Below are 18690 nucleotides of genomic sequence, written 5' to 3' on the forward strand. Positions count from 1 at the left end.
TGAATACACCTGGCCGTGCTGAGTGCAAGGCATAGCACCGATCACGCGTGCACGGAGTGCAAGTGCCACTGAAAGAAACAATTCGTCGCTTTCGCTCAAGGTCGGCACAATCGGAATGCCTTGCATTGCTCCGCAAGCCTACGCCTCAGCATTTTATGCTACGACCGCAACAAGCTGTCTCTGACATCGATAGTATCATGAATGCGGACTCTCCCGAGTAAAAAGCTATGTGTGTGATTTCTGCTGCTGTTTGCCACCTCCGTTTCCCCGCTCACTGCCACTGTTGGTTCTCTTGAGGGACGGGTGGAGACGCGGTGGCTGTGTGTAACGCCTTCTGTGCCCCCACGAATGGACCTACGAAAGTCACCCCGGGCGTGCTTCCTGCGACCCACACCTACCGGGACAGTCTGCGGCGCCGTTAGGCGCACCAGTGAAAAACGGAGAACCGAATATACGCAACGAAAAGCGCAGTTTGCAGTGACTGCTTGCTCACAAAAAGAGGCCTCCAAAACGATGTGGATCGCCACAGGCAAACTGAACATCGGCCCCAGAGGACGCCCACGCACGACGTTGCTTATGTTTGGACTTTCCACTTACGCGGGCACAAGCCAGGGGGCCTTGGCGACACCGGGGTGAGCAGCTTTTTCCAACGAAACACGAAAAAAAAAGCGCGTGAAAAACCACCGAGATAACATTGAACATGTGATGGTGCCGCGTCAATCTTCCGGATAGGTCGGGCGCTCCAGTCCCGCCTGCGTCGGTATTCTAAAGGGCACCGGCGCACTACGGCGGGACGAGAGGGGGGCGGGAGCGGGGAGGGGGGGGGGAGGGGAAATACGGAGTTCTCTCGTTTGCACCACCTTTGCTGTACTTTCGCATCTTCTGTCTTCTCTTCCCCTTGTCGGTACTTCATCCTAAACAGGGAACACATGCTTGCTTCTCGTCTACGTTCAATATTCTACTAGATTCACCTCTCTTGCGCGAGCACGGAGCGTCTTCCTCGTTTCTGTCCTCATCAGTACATGTCTCCTTCAGGTGGCTGTGGAAGGCGTCGGTTCGCTGGAGCAGCCATTTCCTGGCGCAGCGCCGTTAAAAGGAGATCCAAAGTGTAATGTCGCTGCCAGGACCGCAGCAACGGGAAACTGCTACGCAGGACCTGTCACGCAGAATAAAAAATCATAAACAACTTAGCCTTTGCTTAGTCTTTGCTACCTGAAACTGCTCTCCAAGCACACACGGGACAGAAGTGACGCACAACTGGCCGAGGGCAAGGTCGCCATCCGGACACGGGGAAGGCTTGGCACGCCATTGACAAGATCTTGGAACGATGAGGCAGTCGTTCTATTTGTTCATATCATAGATAACATTTGATAATTCGAAATTACGAGCAACTTCTCTTTCCGAGCATTTGTACCACCTAAGTTGACTCTACTGACACACACACGCCAAAGTCAACAGATCGCAGCTACAGGGACTTCAGACACATGTGAGTATTCACCTTTCCTAATTCGGAAATGAGGCATGCTTAGGCCATCCTCAGCTGACACCGGACGAACATCTACCGCGGTCCTTGCCCATATCCTCCCCCGATACCGACACGGTGTCCTGGTTCGAACCTCTCAGATCGACAGTCAGAACTCATCTCACCATCAAATTCTGTGCAACTCCCACTGAAGACAAGCAAAAAAATGTTGTTTTTTTGGAGCAAACTGCAAACCTACCACTCCAGTTGGGTCCACAGAGTGCATGTTGATGCGAGTTCGAAAGCAAACCTCAGGTGGCTCATCAGGATAGCTCGGACCGCAGTTGATGCTGACGGAATAAATTCTGTTTTCGAACGCCGTCTGCCAAGAGCAAGAACGGCACACAATTATAAAAGAGTAAATGCGTTTCCTCCGGCGGCCCGCCTTCCCATAACGTCTTCGTGAAACACTGAAAAAATCCCTCTCCAACTCCATCGGTGAACCAGGACTGCTGATTCAGTACCAATGCTGGTACTCAGAGCCTACATTCCCTAAGTTCAGGTATAAATCCACAGGACCACATGGCAACATTCACCTTCTCCATGAAGCTAAGTTTCGAAAATTTTTTTAACCACCGAGATGGTCCCTCGGTCATGCAACTCCTAGCTCTCTCTGTGCTGACACTAGAGAAAATTCCAGTCACCAATGGCGAGACTTCGGCCTCCGTGGAGGAGCAGCAGATACAAGGCCCTATTCGGTTACGTGAACAAACATAAATTCTGCGACAATTCACGTCAGAAGGCTCACTCCAGGGGGGCCGAAGATGGTGCCTGACCACTTTGTTAGCGAAATGTCATCCGCTTCCTCCAAGCCGAACGAGACACCTTCTGCAACCTGACCCTTCTGGCCCTTCTCCAATTCGTCCAGTAGCCGGAACGAGCGCGGCACTACTACGGCCTACAATGGACACCCACATATCGAAGCATCACACACGCCAGTTCGAATGCCTTTACAATTTCTGTACGCAATGAAATTTTCTCGGCAGGAGGCGAGCACGTTGTACGTTATGCTACTGACATTCGTTATAGCATAACAGAATAAGCATTGATGTTTCCTACTTCCAGGTCTTGCTAAACCGGGCCATGTGGGCTGCAGAGGGACACGCCATCACTGTTCGCCCTGTTCGCCTTAGAGGAGTGCCCGCAATGTAGAGAGAGGCGCAAGTATCTCGACAGAAAATGGTCTTCTGCGCCTCCTGTCCCACACGTTGTTTGTGTGTTCCCCCAAATTTTCCATAGAAAGAGCCTCCTTCCTGCAGTTTTTATTCCCGATGCTCTACTGTTTGTGTTGCAATACCAGCACGCGGCGGAGCCTTGTTCCATCACGTGAGACAGGTAGTGGATTCCATCTTTGTGTGCATTTACCGAAACAAAAACAAAGCTGGTCTACTGTGAACAAGCAGTCCGCAGCAAACAGCCTCGAGGACACGAAAACACGAACAACAGAGTCCTGAATTCGTAGGAAAAGTACGCAAATATCGATTCCGCGTGCTCGTATCAGCCTCGTTCTCCTACACAATCTTCGCTCAGGGCGCTCGCAGCCTTTCCAGGGCGCGATGTACATGGAACCTTGCCATCCCGACGTAACACAAACAGGATGATGTCACTGCATTAAGTGAAGAATCTTTGAAAAGGTTGTGGAAGGTAGCTCATCCCGGGAAAAGACACCGGGGCGGCGTGTAGAAGAGAAGAGCGTAGAGTATTGCATCGAAAAGGTGACCGGCATTAAACGCAACAACGTACCTCCGCCATTGGGTGGAATTTCAGTGGAGAATGGATGGACTCGTTCTGTGATCGAGACGTTTCTCTTTTAAATGCCACAGTCGGTGTGGACGGCGACGAAGGCGAGCACGCGAATGACCAAATAGAACCCAGCCGGAACCTCTCAAGGAAGCGAGAGCCAGGGTCAGAAATTCAGCACACAGAACGACGAAGATTAGGTAGTCTGATGAAGAGGCGACCATGTAACGATGACAGACACAAGGTCGCCCCCTGCGTCGTTCTACTTTGACTTGCCTCTGAGAGAAAAACAGTTTCTGCGAGGTAGAGAGAAAGTGCTGTCACTGTTGTTACGCGCCGCTCCTGGTGCGCTGAATCTGCTTTCGCCTTGTAGGAGCGCATGTTGTCTTCCCCCCCGCTCTCCCTCCCCGGCACAGACGCTTTCCAGCTTGCGTCCTTAGGAAAGAAAAGTAGCTTATTAGCGGATGTAGGTCGTTTTTTTTAAAGAATTACATTGTGTTCGTTTTCGTTTCCTCGTGGTTTCAATACAACTGATGGACTCTCGGAGATTTCTAAGAAACAAGGACGGAATCCGGAATATCAAGGCGCTGGTTTGTAGCTGCCCGGCTGATGCCGCATGCCATTTTGTGATATGCGCGAGTCAGCCTCAAACAGTAACGGGGCATTACAGCGTACATGTTGGTTGATGTTGGCACATTATACGGATGGAAGGCCTCAGATTCCATAAACACGTAGTGTATCTGGAAGCCTAGAAAGCCAAATCCCGCACGCAAGAGCATCCACGCTCGGTTCGCCGCTGGTGACGCCGCCGCGGAACGCATGGTAGGCGACACACACACACACACACACACATACACCCATTGGCCCCTACAAAGATTGGCATACTGCCTATGTGAAATTCGAGACACACCAATCTTTTCCATCATTCACAAAACCCACCATGGTCGATTATACTCGTCATGGGGTAGCTTGGTGGCATAGAGCGTCGGAACTGCTCCCGAGCGGAGCTGACGCTGTTTGCGAGGTCACAGTAGATGAGAGTCTGGTGTCACTCGTGCGGCGACGCGATGCCCGTAGTTAGTCTTATTTTGTCAGCCTATCGAATCTCTTGGGAGTGTCTTAAGATTCACCACAGAAGCGGTTTGACTGTAGTCTGTCTACAGGGGAAGAAGACTCTGCCTAATCGTAGCCATTTTAACGAGGAAACATGTGCTTCGCTTCCTCGCCGTTACCTTTCTGCTGAAGAAATGCACACAGCTGTCACATTCCCATCCAAGCGCGTGGCAGAGCTTAGCTTCTTCGGTCCACTCGCTCTCCAGGCAAACCTCCTACAGGCCCGGCAGGTTCACGAGATGGCATTCCATCCGGGAACATCCCAATTTCAGTAGCTACGTTACCGTAGGGTGCTGGTTGCTGCCTCTAAGCGGGCGCCGTGGCCAGAAAATCCCAGATCTCGGCGACTGGGACCTCAGAATGCCCCTTCCTCTGAATAGCTACATTGACGCGGCCCTACGTATGGAGTAAGTCGACAATGCTCAGCGAGGTAGGGAGGTATTGTGGACCCGGAGACTTTCAGCCGACTCGCGTCTAGACTCTGTCGCAAAAATGCACGACACTGGTTACGTTAGGCGGATAGTGCACCTGCTGTCACCACAGCAGTACAAAATTCTGATAAAGAGCCTTTGGAAATCGCTCAAAGAGAAAGCTGCATGTGCAGATGTTCACCTCGTTGTGACACTAGAACTGACGCAGGACACTCTCGTCGTACTAAAGTAGACACACGCCCGAAGGGCTTCGAACGGGTATTAGCCCCCCCGATTCACTGGCATCCCATCACCTAGTTCTCATGAAGGAATGCTAATTACTAGTACGTGTTTGGTCTGCGGTACCACAGAGCGAAGGCAAAAGTTATTGCTGCAGGTGCATGTGGCACCTGCAGGCGACCGAACGCCGATTTCACTATCCTATACTCTGGCTGATACAGACGGTCGCTAATTGTAAATGTTTCTCTTCCACATCACGAGGTGCTGGTCAAAACCGCCCGTCCAGCGTTTTTGCACGACAGCAAGCTTGGAGAGATGACAGCAGACGTTACTCGTCTACGAAAAAGAAACTTTACATTGTCACAAAATGTATTTCACACGATTCTGCTTCAGCAACTGAACCGCATGCTGGATCAAGCAGGTCACTGTTACGAGAGCATGGGGAATTAATCCTCTTCTTGGCACCTGCGCCGTTCACACCGCTTCTATCAATCACACGACCACAAACGGTAACTCATTCGTGGAGACAAGGAAATCAGTTAGCTTCCATAGCTCCCTTACCACTGCCCTGACCTGACAGAACACGCAAATGATAGCTAGAAGAAGGAGAAACATGCAGCATATCCCGAGAACGAACGTGAAACTGAAACCGTTGGTGAGGCCGCGGAAGGAAGACGCCAAGCTTTGTCGTGACTGTGTCCTTGGCGCACGCTTCTTGTCATACCCCAAGGAGCTTGGCAGGTGATGAGATTCTGTATCCTTCACCTGTCCGCCACTATCCTTCTGGCCTCCATTCGATTTCGTTATAGCTGCACTCTCAAACAGGCTCGACGGCTTATCAATCTGCGGTATTGACTTATATCGACCCAAAAAACTGGCGTCACGATTGGTGGCATGCCTGGCTTGGCGAATGTCACTTGGACGAGTCCACTTGAGGATGCCCTCGATCTCAAGATCTGTTTTGGGGGCACGACGAGCTGCAACACTGACAGCTTGCTCATAGCCCCATTGTCTCGAGAGTGCGTTATCCGTCGTACGTTTAGAAAAACCATGTCTCCTCAAACTCATATTTCGCCTCTCATGACGAGAGTTCACCTTTCGGTGGCCAGAATCCCTACGGAATGCTGACGGGGTGTCAACAGACGCCGATTGTCGACCGGCAGGCGAGTTTCTGACCCGCTGGTCACATCGCAAGAGACCGGCATGCTCGGGAGGAATTTGCCGCTGTTGCACAGCCTTGACGATGAATTTCCTTATGTCACGCGAGTTTTCAGGAGCAGCGAACTTGCTGAAAAGGGGACGATTCAGTGTGGCATCAGCCCCGGCCACAGATGTAACTATACAGTGAAAGAGCGTCACCAGCACGCAACACACGAGATATCTGTTTAAAAGCATCTTGCCAAGATAAATGCTTTTCAGTGCCTACTGAAATGGAAGAGAAGCAAGGCGAATGCACTGGCTCTGATTCGGTGTGAGCAGAATCGGCGCAGAGCCTCCCCCACAAAGCCTACACTTGCAAGGAGCACTGGCTGTACAAACTGGCTCAAGCGCTTTGCAGTGTGTCACTTCGTCGGAACTGACAGGACACCAGCTGGACCCCCGGCCAAAGATCGATGGAGAGACCAACGCGCAGCTACAAAGAAGGGATTTCTCAAGGACGCAAAGCCAAGTGTGGAAGCAATGCTACTGTTTTGGTCTTGCTTAAAAAAAACGAAGTCGTGTGCGCTCGGGAAAAGCCAGATATACAAGAACTGGTAGGCCACCAGATGCGTGCGCGTCTTGACGTCCGAATGAGGCAGGACCGCTCGCCGGGCACCGCGCCTCAGCCTTCCCCAGGATGCGGCACTCTCTGAGCAGCGGGCCTACTCATTCTTCTCTCTCAACGGCGTTTCTCCAGCTTCAGAGGCCACAATTCTTCATACTAACTACACACGCCTATTTAGGGAACTGCGCTGAGTGGTTGGCCCGTTTCTTGTACGAACTGAGTATCCGTTACCTCAAGACACCGTAGCTTGCTTCATCGGGTATTGCCGCAATGTTTGGAGCATGCTGAGGGGCAAGAGCACCGCAGCGGTGTGTCTGCTGTTTTATGTTCAATCCTTTGTGTTGAGGACCCTTGTTTAGGCAACGCTACCTGGGCTACTCTGCTGTGTGGGTCCTGGACTGTCAGTGTCTTTGTAGACAAAAACCCAGAAGCTGCTACATATGGCCCGGTTGTTGACTGTAGACAGGAGTGGTTGTGTGCAGAATCGCGAAGCACGCGGGTGTTCCGGGGTCGACTGTACTGGGTCAAGTTCTAGTTAACGTGACTATGAAACCTGCAGATGTCTTCACAGCAGTTGCCGAAGTGTGAGAGTGAGAGGCTCTCCATCCAGTGAGGCAAGTTGAAATGACGTTCTGCAGAGCAGAAAAAAAGAATGAACAGGGAAGAAATCTGGAATGGGAGAAAAACTGGTAGTGCACACCCACCTCCGCGTTGGTCTCTCATATAGGAGGACCCCAGCACGTAGAAGCGGAAGGTGTATACACCTACATCGTTAGCCGAATCCTTCCTGTTGCTACTGCCTAGAGTGAGTATTCCGCCTTATACAAGCCGCGATGGTGTCGTGCTCTACTGGTTTCTTTTCGAGTGAAGGTTGTCGGCCCTACTGCACGCTGGGTTCTTCAAGTGTCTTGGATGCAGAACCCCGTCTTGGCGTGTCACACGAATTGCTGTCATCGAACGGCTTTCGGCAGTGTGGTATCTCGATGCTCTGACTTGGTCTGTCTGCAGAGGCACAGTTTTTCACGATGGGATCGCCTCCCACTACGTAGCCATTTCCGTTGTGTTGTGATATTTGCCACTCCCACATTCCATTTCTCCTCAACCAGCCCGCAAACATAACGCTGGACCACCCTGGGGCGCTCACCGTATGCCAGATACATGAGTAACTAAGGACTGCCCACACCCGCAAAATATCTCCGAGAAACTGGAGTGCAAAGGCGACATAAAATGTGGGTTTGTAGTTATTTTGTGGTGGTTGAACCGCTGTGAGAAATTGAGAACCGGATGCTAGTGGGCCACTCTCCGACACGTGCCGCTGCAGAACCAGTATGCACTACAATGCGCTGGGGGGACCGGAACAACAGGTTTGGATGAATGTATTATCGCTTCATAGGTTTCCCTATGCCCGCGTCTTATCTGGTCGTCACCTACCTTTCCCTCCACCGATGCACTGGTGATACCAAGCTGTGTTTGCCTGTCTTGTTCCGGGGTGTGCCTGTGAAAGTGGCCCCTTCTCGTGGTCAGCCAGTGAGCTTCTTAAGTCGGTGGATCTCGTTCTCTATCGTCAGCTGGTTTCGAAAAGACTCGCACTTATACTGTCGACAGAAATACGGTGACCTGTCACACCCAAGATAGTCCACAAAGCGCGTAGCACACAACTTGAACATAACTGCTGTGGTGATGTCTTGAGTAGAAGCACTGCGTTCATAAAGCATAAGAGTCTCACGAGGCTGACCTCGGGTACAATATGCGAACACAACTGCATCAATCGACATCCGCACGAGTGCGTTTCCTCGCTAAAACTGCAGTGTCATACCGCATTCTGCGTGAGAGGACAGAAGACGGCAGGTGGCGCAAGGACCGTACATGCAACCGAAAAACATGAAGATCTCACACTATCTTATCTGTACCGGCTCCCTGTTTAGTCGCACGGTGACATGCAGAATCTGCGTGCCAGGCAGTACGCGGCCGCAACCACCTTCTAAGTAATCTCGTGTCAAAAAGCATACAACATGGGCATTTCATATCTTGAAGGCAGCTCACTGTTCTCGTGCAGAGCCCACCGGCCGAATTTTAACAGGAGCTTTCAACGGCCCCTCGGAAACAGGCAAGATGATTCCCCATCACACCCCCCGCTCCCCCAAGGTAGGCTCGCTCGACACAGGCTGCCGGACAGACCCGTACGCCCACCGTCCGTTAGAGGCAAGAAACGGCTCTCTTCTCTTCGATACGCAGGACATCTGCATGCAACACAGCAAAGATACCACACTGCCTGGGATACTAGTGGTGACTCTCCCCACGATAGATTATTGCTTGGGTATAAACATGATTTCAGTAAGTCACCGGCATCCGCCGGCAGGCGACGCTTCTGACCAACGCGATCCCAAGTCGAAAACGAATACTGTTACGTTTCCTCACTAGAAAGGTGCCGCACACGTACTCGGTGTGCCGATGATTGCTAGGCTCGTCTCCCCATTTGAAGGATTACCATTATCACTTCGTGTATGTGATCACGTATTCATGTAGAAAAAGCATTTCCCGTTTGACTTAAATGTATCTATGCATTCATGCGTTTGTTCGTGCTTATTTGAGGTATGCCCCTGAGAGACACGTTGACGCCCTGGACAGGTCTTCTCTCACCCTGCTAGCAGCCACGTGCCCCAGAAATGCTGACATCAGAAATAGAAGCGCCAATCCTGCGCTTGTTTGCTGGACCGCAAACAGCGGTAACTCCCAACAGCAGGCTCACATTCTGTACACAGGGGCCATCACAGCAGGAGAAAACGAAAAGATGAGTATTTTCAGCGCGGCCGTCACGGCAAGGTGTTTTGGTCGTACCCTCATCCTATCGTTACACATTCCCACCAAATGAATACCTACAATATTGTGTCGCGAGTCTCCACACACGTAGCGTCCTTCAGTGCCACTGCCTGGAGACAGATACACACCCTTACGGCAGCACACTACTAACTCACCAGAAAATCTCCGGAAGTATTGACTATCGAGAGATCCATTGCTCCTTTCGCCATCCAACATGCTTCACGGTTTCCAGTGCACCCTAGACAGTAAAGAGCTCAATTTATTCGGATTCCGTATTGGTTTCACAGGAAAATGTGACTCCCACTGTATCCTCGCTACAGCCTCCATGGTACAACTAGACTGCAAGAAGGCAGTGGAGTTTGTCACCCAGTCTTCAGGCCTGCAAACACATTCAACATGCAGAAACCGATTGCCCTTCTTTGATCGCGGAGAAAAAAATTCGTTTCCAAATTGTTCTTCCCCCCCTCTCCTGAGTTACGGAGAGTTCGACCTCCTCCAACATTGACCTCTACTTGCCTGTACGGGCACACCGCTGATAAACAAAAGAATGACTTCGGGAGTAGACTGAACTCATCTTTCAACGACCTAGAGCCCTATGTATCCGACGGCTCCTCGATCGAAGTATTGTGGATCGCATGTCTTGGCTTGTTCGAAAGGCTACACCATGCAGATATTGAGTCCCCCAAACTATGTAACAAAATCCAACCTCCTACTTCATCCCTCAACATTCGTGTGTTCAATGTTGAGGTCGCATTTCTTCGACAACAACATGTAGTGTTGCTTGACCAGCTGCTTCGGTTGAAACTGGTTGACAGAACGCATGGCTATCACAATGGCGCATCACAGTATGTTGTCCGTGTGTGATTGTCCCGAGTGCGCCTATCCCTTGGAGGCGAGATGTGGCTCCATGCTTTCAAGAAGCACTAGGCTCGGCAGTATCACGAGATCGCATTCGGCCGGACTCAGACATCTTCTTCCATGATTCATCGCACAATTCTCTACATGGTTAACATCAATCGTGCCCGTTTACCCACGAATTTAACCAGTCCGGACACCCTTCATAGAAACTATCGTTACCGACTTGTGCCTTCCTTGTGACTGCTGACCTCCGCCCACGTGGTGTAACCTACTCACGAACCAACACACAGAAACCTCTATATGGAAATATGCCTGCGCAGTTAACACCGCTGAACTGTCGCAGCACTGCGACAGCCACGCACCTCAACGGCTACAAACGTCACGGCACCTTCCTACAATTGTCAGTATGCACGGCGCTGCGTAGCTGTATTGATAGCTGGTTAACAATAAAAGCATTGGAGGCGGACCGGACCGCTCCGAATGAGTCATACCAGCGACCGTATAACCTACGCTGGTAGAGCCCCACCTAACAACTCAACATACTGCCCTCTGTGCAGCCCTGCTCTCACCCTGCTAATTAAACAAAAAAACCTTGATAGGAAGACATTCTCCGCAACAGGCCCGCCGGATTTTCATAGTCGCTAAAGATGAAACTGAACTACCACAGACAATACGGACCGCGACTGTTCCTTCAATGTTGTCCTATTGACAGTACACTTCTATTGCAAACGAAGATGGTACACCCCTCGAGCATGACGATTCCTCCTAACGCCCCAAGGCTACATGCACGTTTGCCTGAACCCAATGCATGACGCCCATACATGCATCAGAAAAGTCGAACCGAAGGCTTTTCTCAGAATTAATCCTCATCCGTGAGCTGGCCAAATAACATGAGGATAGCAACAGCTCGTACTTTTCCCGTCAACTTCTACGTCGTGGATACGCCTGCCAGCAAAAAGAAGTGTTGATCATTTACTCATATACTGACAGAACCTTCACGTAGTACTGGCATCGAAGCATTGCACTTTTTATCTGCTACTGGAGGACTACCTACTGATGTCAGTGGTTTACGAAGCAAAAACAATCTTACTTCCATTATTATTACACGGTCATTGTAAACTGCGTTCGCCGTGCACCTGTACGTTGGCCGTTTACTCGTGAGGCACGTATCGCTTCAAGTAATTCCCCCGAGAATTTCCTGACGGGTTTTATGTCTGAAAGACCTAAGTAATACTCAACCAAAACTCCATTCCTAGACTAAGACACTAAATGTACAGCTACGGAGATCTTGACGCTCAGACCCCGCTTTCGCTACACGATAGGGATGCTAGACTCCTTCACGGCAAGTAACCACCGTGCTACGATCCTACGCTGGTTCTACACACAGAAAGTCTGATTCGATGGAAAGCAATCAAGTACTCTTGGTTGAGAACACTGAAAAAATCTGACAGCCTGTTTCTGAAAGAGCATCATTATCAACACAGCTATTTGCTACCCTGGCCAAAAATACAACAGCTAACTACCAGTTTTCTCCCGTCTTCGATTGATATGGCCATGTTAATATGTAACGATCATACTGCTACAACGTAGTCTACGTTGGTACGCTTTGACACATCAGGGGACCTCGTCCCTGAAACATGTGATCCCGTTCGTAGCAGTTGTCTCGTCTTCGCCCCATGGGCACTAACAGCAATCCTATCTGAACTGTTCTGGGAAAAGCACTAGTCTTCCAGCCGTGAAGTGCCCTCCCAACAATTTTGAGTTACGGGTGTGAAAACGTGGATAACAACAGGTCTTCTCCCACTGTCCCTGGCGCATTCCTGGCACTGAATTTGTAATTGCCGTGCACCTTGTCGACACTGAAGCCCTGGACTTTCCTCTACAGTATGTCTTCTCTTTACACATCACGTGGCGTGCCCAGCGATCTGCTACACTGTGATTCTTACGCCTCTTTACTCACGCTTTCGTACATGCCCTACATGTGCAACCCCTAAACTTGTTGCCAGGATGGCGATCCCAGTTTTTACCATTCAGGGGCCAAATGGGCCCAAACACAGCTTCATTCTAGCTCCACAACAACATATTTGCTCCTTTTGCAGATTCTACCACCGAAGCTGATGGGTACATACACAGGTGTATATACACACTGGGGCTGTAACTGAACTCGGTGCACATTTTGATTATTTCTCTCCGTTTCCTCCTCCAGGTTTCTTGCCTCTCTCTTCGTGTCTCTGGATCGCCGGATTGAGAAGCAACTCTGGCGCGTCGCTCATAAGACCGCTACACCGTTGTTTCCCTCTCTCGCTAGTACGGGTGGACCCTCGACGCAGGAGGCCGTGTGTATCGGGTCTGTCTACCAGCTGCTGCATTTCGCATGTCATACGGATCGACGACTGTGTCCCCAGCGCCAGCCGTCCCGGGTGCTGCGAACTGACCATAAGAGTCGCCGGGTCCTTGGTCTACTGCCACAGAGTGCGCAGGATAGATTTGCTGATACACTGCCCCCAGAGAAGCCGGTGGATGCGAAGAGGTCGGCGACGGCGGCGCAGCCATGTAGGGGCCTGGCGCACTGCCTGGCGGCGGCAGGCCGTACGCAGGCACCGCCGCCGCGACGGGGGCTGCGGGCGGGTAGTGCACTCCAGGCGCTACTGCAGCGTACGGGTCTGAGGGAGGCACATACGGCCGCCCAGCCCCGGCGTAACCATCATAGTCAGCTCGCGCTGCCGGTCGCAGAGTTTGCGGATAATGCCCTCGCCGCATTGGCCCTGGAAAAGACAGCCGAACCCGCGCGACAAAATGAAGCCCGTGTTCCAGAGACTACATAGCCCGCTGTCTGACGGTGGAAACTGCCTCCGGACTGTAGGCGGGTGACAAACGTGCACGACCCGTGGACCCAGTCCTCACATGCGACGCACGGACATGGCCCACACATCCGCCATAAGAGAAGACAAAAAATTGGACGCCCTCCGAACCGCCTTCTCTGGAAAAAGCCACCTTCCGCAGACCTCATCGTTAGCCTAGAGCGCACAAACACTCGCCTTTCCCGAGAAACCAAGGTGCGATCTCGAAAACGCCCTAGTCCTTCTGCACACGGCTGGCACACTCTATGGCTACCTATCCATACCTTGCTTTTTCCTATACCGGAGAGTCACCAAGGACGGTTTTTCTCATCCTACGACGCCGAAACAGGCGTATATAAGTATTCTTATACAGACACCTATGCACTCGTCTATACAATGCATATACACATATATGTGGTCAGGTGCTCTTGCACGTCTTGAACCTTACCTGCGGCGTATGCGTCAACATCGGGCGGTAGACCATACGGACCTGAATGGGGCCTGTCGTAGCCATTCTCCTCTCTTCGTCTCAACCTGTCGTCGCCTCGTCGATCATCCCTGAAAAAAACCAGGAGTACGGGACGGGACACAGCAGACGTCTCTTAGGCCCACGACCTACGTCGGGGCTTCGCATTGTACCCAAACCTTGGTCCCAACACGGAATCGCCAGAGACACAGTTGGTGAACCAGAAGACTTCTGAGGTAGGTGGCCAGATATCACCCCCGTGAATCCGTAAACGCGTAGAAACGTGCACGAGCTGGCCATCAAAACCGTTCAAATGGAACACGATGAATTCTGTGGATGAACAAAACGAACTGCTGTCGGCATTGGTTCACGTGACTTTTTGGACGAACTCACCCCATATGAGGCTTGGTTGTGGCGTATCTCGGCTCCGCCTTCTTCACCTCGATGAGGTGGCCATCGATGTCGTGCTTCCCCACGCAGTTTTGTGCACTGTGAGGAAACTGAAAGGTGACGAACCCGAAGCCCCGGCAACGGCCTGACCTCAGACGAAGACACCCACACGGACCCGGAGTGAAAAAGGCGCCGCTGGGAGGCGAGGTCAAACACGGAAAAGGCCTCTTTCACATGCGCACACATGCAGCCAGTCGGTCGCCACTGGGGAGACAAAACGGCAAATCCCTCAGCACTGCATCGATCCGTTTCCACTGTAACTGCCTCCTGTTTCGTGCCAAATCACATCCCACCGAGCAAAAAAGTACCTCGAGACTACCGGACTTCAATGCCGTTCATCAGTGCACCGGAGGCTGTTCCCTGAGCGAGGACACCACTTCGCCATTCCATCCGACCCCCTTTCCAATTTGAAAACTGCTACATGTTGAGACCTGACACGGTGTGACAACCAGTTTGCTTTGAATTGCTTTGCCTCCGGCTCTCACCGGTGTTTTTGTCGTGCATGAGAGACACTTTCTTCACGCTGCCAAAACGCTCAGAGAGGAAGGCTGCTATTCGCTCTGAAGTGCACACACACAAGCGCAGCGACGCGCAAGCGCAGAAATAGGTATATGGAAATACGCATGCGGAGACGCCAGTGGATGCGTACACATGCATGTGGAGAGCCAGGGACACACATCACCGGTCATGCGGTCGGCGGACCACGCCGGGGCGGAGCTTAACACTGAGACGAAAAGACGCTCCGCGACGCTTGAGAATCTTCACGCAGAAGCCGTGTCGACGTTCTCGAACGACGTTCGACTCAAAGACACAACCTATGCACTGACTAGAGAAATCACGGTACAGTGAACCACTCCAAAAGCGGGGTATGATTTCATAAAAAAAAACCGTTGACTATGACTCTTCATTCAATATTTCAGGCCGGCCCAAGCACCAGCATGTGTGAAAGGGGCAAAACGTTTACACCTTTGAATGTGAATATATGTAAATGTACATCCCTCCATGCAAACAGTATGCGACACATCGTGTGAAAAGGTACACCGTGCTGCTGTTGCTTTTTTTTGTTTTGCGGTCGCCGACCTTCACTGAGACTCTCTGGGATTCCTCCAACGAAAACTTTGTTCTGTTGATCGTCCTCTCCGTTCTTGCTCACGACCTGGCCTTTTGGAACCGCATGTCTGACGTCGACCTATGGAATCGAACCGAATGAAGACAAGCACCAGTAAGGACAAAGCCTCTCACGGGCGTCCAGGGTTTCCTTCGCCACTTTCTTTGACGTGTGTGAAAACTTATGCGGTATCTACGATGGTTAGGGCCATCGTTCCCTGCAAAGACGCGATGGACCCCAGGTGTACGAACACCTGACACACGTGTTCCGGGCTGTTCTCGTGCTGCTTGCCTATCCACCCACGGGCGCAAAGTCCGCATGCAGGCGTACCTCCTGGCCATCAATAACGTGTTTCTCCGCGCCTACGCAGTCGGCGACGGCCGCAGCGTCAGCGAAAATGACGAAGCCGAAACCTCGACTGTTTCCCGTTACTTTGTCGACCATGACCACCGAGTCTTCTATCTGCACCGGAACGCACACGTGCGAGTGGACGCAAGCATCTTTAGTGCACCGCGGAAACGAGACAGCAGCACACGAGACATCGACGGCGTGGCCGTTTTCCCCCCGTCGCTTGACACCGTCCGCGTCTGGGGTGCAGCCAAGCCAGCTCTGTCCCTGCACGGTGTTTCGCCGCCTTCTCGCCTAGCGGCGCCGATATCCACACTGGACACAGGACCGGAGGCCGCCCGACGCCGATACAAACCACACTTTTTGACATGCAGTCCCTGGTTTCTAAGACACCGGCACTCAGCGACACTGCTCAAACACACTCCCCCTCCAAGTGTCAGCGCACTCACCGTTCCGAACTGTTTCATGTACGCCGTGAGGCTCTCCGTGGTGGTTTGTTGATTCAGATTGCCGATAAAAATCTTGTTTTCCTCGGGCTGCGCCGGATGCGGAGCCCGGGTGTCGGCGCGCTCGCGGCTGCTGGAGGGGTACGGCGCACGGCTTCCTCGGCGCACATCGCGGCTCACTTCACTTGTTCGATCAACGCGCGGGTCGCCGACACCTGGAGGGCCCCAAGCTTCTGCGGCTCCTGTATACGCTCCAGGATGTGGCGCAGCTGCTCCGTAAGGTGCCGGGGAGCAAGGCAACGGAACTGCGGGAGCGCCGTAGACTCCCAAGGGCGCAGCTACGGGGATATGATACATGTTGGCGGAGGCTTAACGGGAAGCGATCACGCTTTCGTTTCCGAGGGCCAGCAAAAACCTCTACACACAAAGATAGCACGCCCTTCCGTCGGGAACTGAGGCACGGAGAAACCTGCGGGACAGCGAACGAGCGGCGCTCCGAAAAACGGGGAAACCGCGGTGGGACGAAGAACTCGAAACGGTAGGAAGCAACAGGGGAAAAAGGAAGACGTGCGGGGCGTTGGGCAAAAGGAAGGACCAATACAACAAACGAGAGCGCTGTCTGGGGTACGGCGAACTGTAGATACACGCAAAAGAGGCTGCGGCAAGACGGGACCCTTTCAGGACACTGGGAGACGAGTTTACGAGACAGAAGACGCAGAAAGGGAGATATTATACCAACGGCAGCAACTTCGAAGGCAGAGAGGCAGGACACGCGCACGCGCGAAAAGGTCGGCGCGCAAAAGACAAGGACTCGGATGAAAGACAAGGACACCTCAAGAGAAACCGGTTCACAAAAATCTGTGGCAACAACTCTGCTCCCTTTCAACAGACCAGAACATGTCAAGGGAAATTCAGTTGCCGACTCCGCTCTGGTGTTTCTGCATGCGCACGGGGGATGTGGTGCCTCTGGCCGTAGCATCGGGCGGTTGCTCGGAGGCGCGTTTGTTTCGCTAGTACACTGGTGAATCGGCACACATTTTTCCTAACTGCTGAGCTACTTTCCGTGGTTCGTCAAACGCTTGCGGGATGAGGCGACGAAGAGCATATTCGGGTCTGTTTCTTTTTAAAAAGGAAACGTACACAGTCTGGGCAAAGTCCAGAGTGAGAACACAGTTGGGAGAAACTACTCGCGCTGCCGCCCGCACCGTCTTGTTCGGGGGGAGATGCCTGCTCTTTCCTCAGAGCCTTCTGTGCATCTCCTTTTTCCGGGAGAGGAGCACTATTCTTAAGAGGCGGAATGCCTTGTCGAGCTCTCTGAAGCAATACTTTTCGACTTCCAATCCAAATGTGGAACCCTAAATCCGCAGCTGACCAGCCTAGCCGAAAAGCTCATCTACATGTTGATACATGCCGCTTCAACAAAGAAGAGTTTGGATGGACGACTGTTGCGCTGTGAATAAAAGAGATTGCGGTACTCTTATGTCATGTAGGAGTCGAGTTCAATAATCTTAGCGGCGAAAGTGTTTTTCTGCCACGTGCCCTACGACGCGTGAGAAAAACCTCAGACACCGGCAGTGTGTCTGGGACACTCATGTCCATCGTCATCACACGGTGATGCGAGTGTGGGGGGCACTTCTCCCTGAACCCTGGGATAGGAACAGTCAATTCGGTTGCTTTCAGATCTGCTGTGTTTGGAACTATACTCCTGAATCGCGTACCAGTGCAGCTCAGACTCGTGTGCAGATCACGTATAGGAAACAGAAACCAGGGTCGACGTGGAGCAACGAATCATGGCGCTTTCTTGCAAGTCCTTTCTCCTCGAGAACACTTTGGATTGCTGGTTTTTTCTGTCTGTCTCTTACAGCAGCGTCTCCGAACTTTCAACCAAACACAGATGATGAGCCGTTTTCACTAGACAGGCGGATGTCAGCGAGTCTCGTTCCAGGACGTCCTGATGGTTGAGTCGCGCGCAGGGTCAGAGTGCGTTCGGCAGTCCCTGTTGAAGCAAACGCTTCGACGAGTCCAGCAACCTAGTCGACAGATCTAGCACGCCATGCTAAAAAGAATGTATTTGATAGCCTTTTTCCACAAAAGAAACGGAATCCATGTTCGCTTCGACCGCTTGAATATACATGAGTCGTTACATGGTCGTTAAACGGATTACTTCTCAAGTATGATGATTGAAAACGTTTCTCAGCTTCGAATTAAAGAAAACATTAAAGAGGTACCGTGCGGTTGACGTAGCTGTAAGCTTTCCGTTTTCGCGCCTCCGTGACACCAGCGCTGTCACTACTGACTCTGGTTGACAGCAACCGCAGTAGCTTCCGTCTCCTCAGCACCTTTCCGGCCCGCGAGTTGCACCGGTTACATCGCCCATCCAACTACGAATCGGTAGCTCGGAAAGCGCTTTACTCTGTTGCCATGCTGGACACGACATCTCGGGCGGCACAGCCTCTCCCGTCATCCGTCCTCGCGTTTCTGCGCCTCTCCCTGCTCATGCCAGTTTAAGAAGCAGAACGCCACAACCGACTGACGCTCGCTATTTTCGATTCGGTTTTGGGGAA

At 52.0% G+C, this 18690-nt stretch overlaps 3 protein-coding genes across 3 annotated transcripts; all 3 read right to left on the reverse strand.

Moving 5' to 3' along the window:
• Positions 1-1015: 1015 nt before the first annotated feature.
• On the reverse strand, positions 1016-3274 carry NCLIV_054150 (Ubiquitin-conjugating enzyme, related; the record flags this gene model as incomplete). Its single annotated transcript, XM_003884967.1, has 4 exons — positions 1016-1156; positions 1722-1844; positions 2271-2420; positions 3266-3274. The coding sequence occupies 4 exons, from the start codon at positions 3272-3274 to the stop codon at positions 1016-1018; spliced, it is 423 nt and encodes a 140-aa protein (XP_003885016.1).
• A 2243-nt stretch (positions 3275-5517) lies between these two features.
• NCLIV_054160 (hypothetical protein) lies at positions 5518-6420 on the reverse strand (the record flags this gene model as incomplete). The annotated part of the gene is made up of 1 exon (XM_003884968.1): positions 5518-6420. One exon carries the CDS (start codon positions 6418-6420, stop codon positions 5518-5520), a length of 903 nt encoding a protein of 300 aa, XP_003885017.1.
• A 6352-nt stretch (positions 6421-12772) lies between these two features.
• Positions 12773-16483, reverse strand: NCLIV_054170 (hypothetical protein; the record flags this gene model as incomplete). The annotated part of the gene is made up of 7 exons (XM_003884969.1): positions 12773-13233; positions 13757-13866; positions 14168-14309; positions 14710-14784; positions 15305-15413; positions 15663-15794; positions 16130-16483. The coding sequence occupies 7 exons, from the start codon at positions 16481-16483 to the stop codon at positions 12773-12775; spliced, it is 1383 nt and encodes a 460-aa protein (XP_003885018.1).
• Between the last annotated feature and the right edge of the window lie 2207 nt (positions 16484-18690).

Source organism: Neospora caninum, chromosome XI (genome assembly GCF_000208865.1).
Source record: "Neospora caninum Liverpool complete genome, chromosome XI".
In the NCBI taxonomy this organism is placed as follows: Eukaryota; Apicomplexa; class Conoidasida; order Eucoccidiorida; family Sarcocystidae; genus Neospora; species Neospora caninum.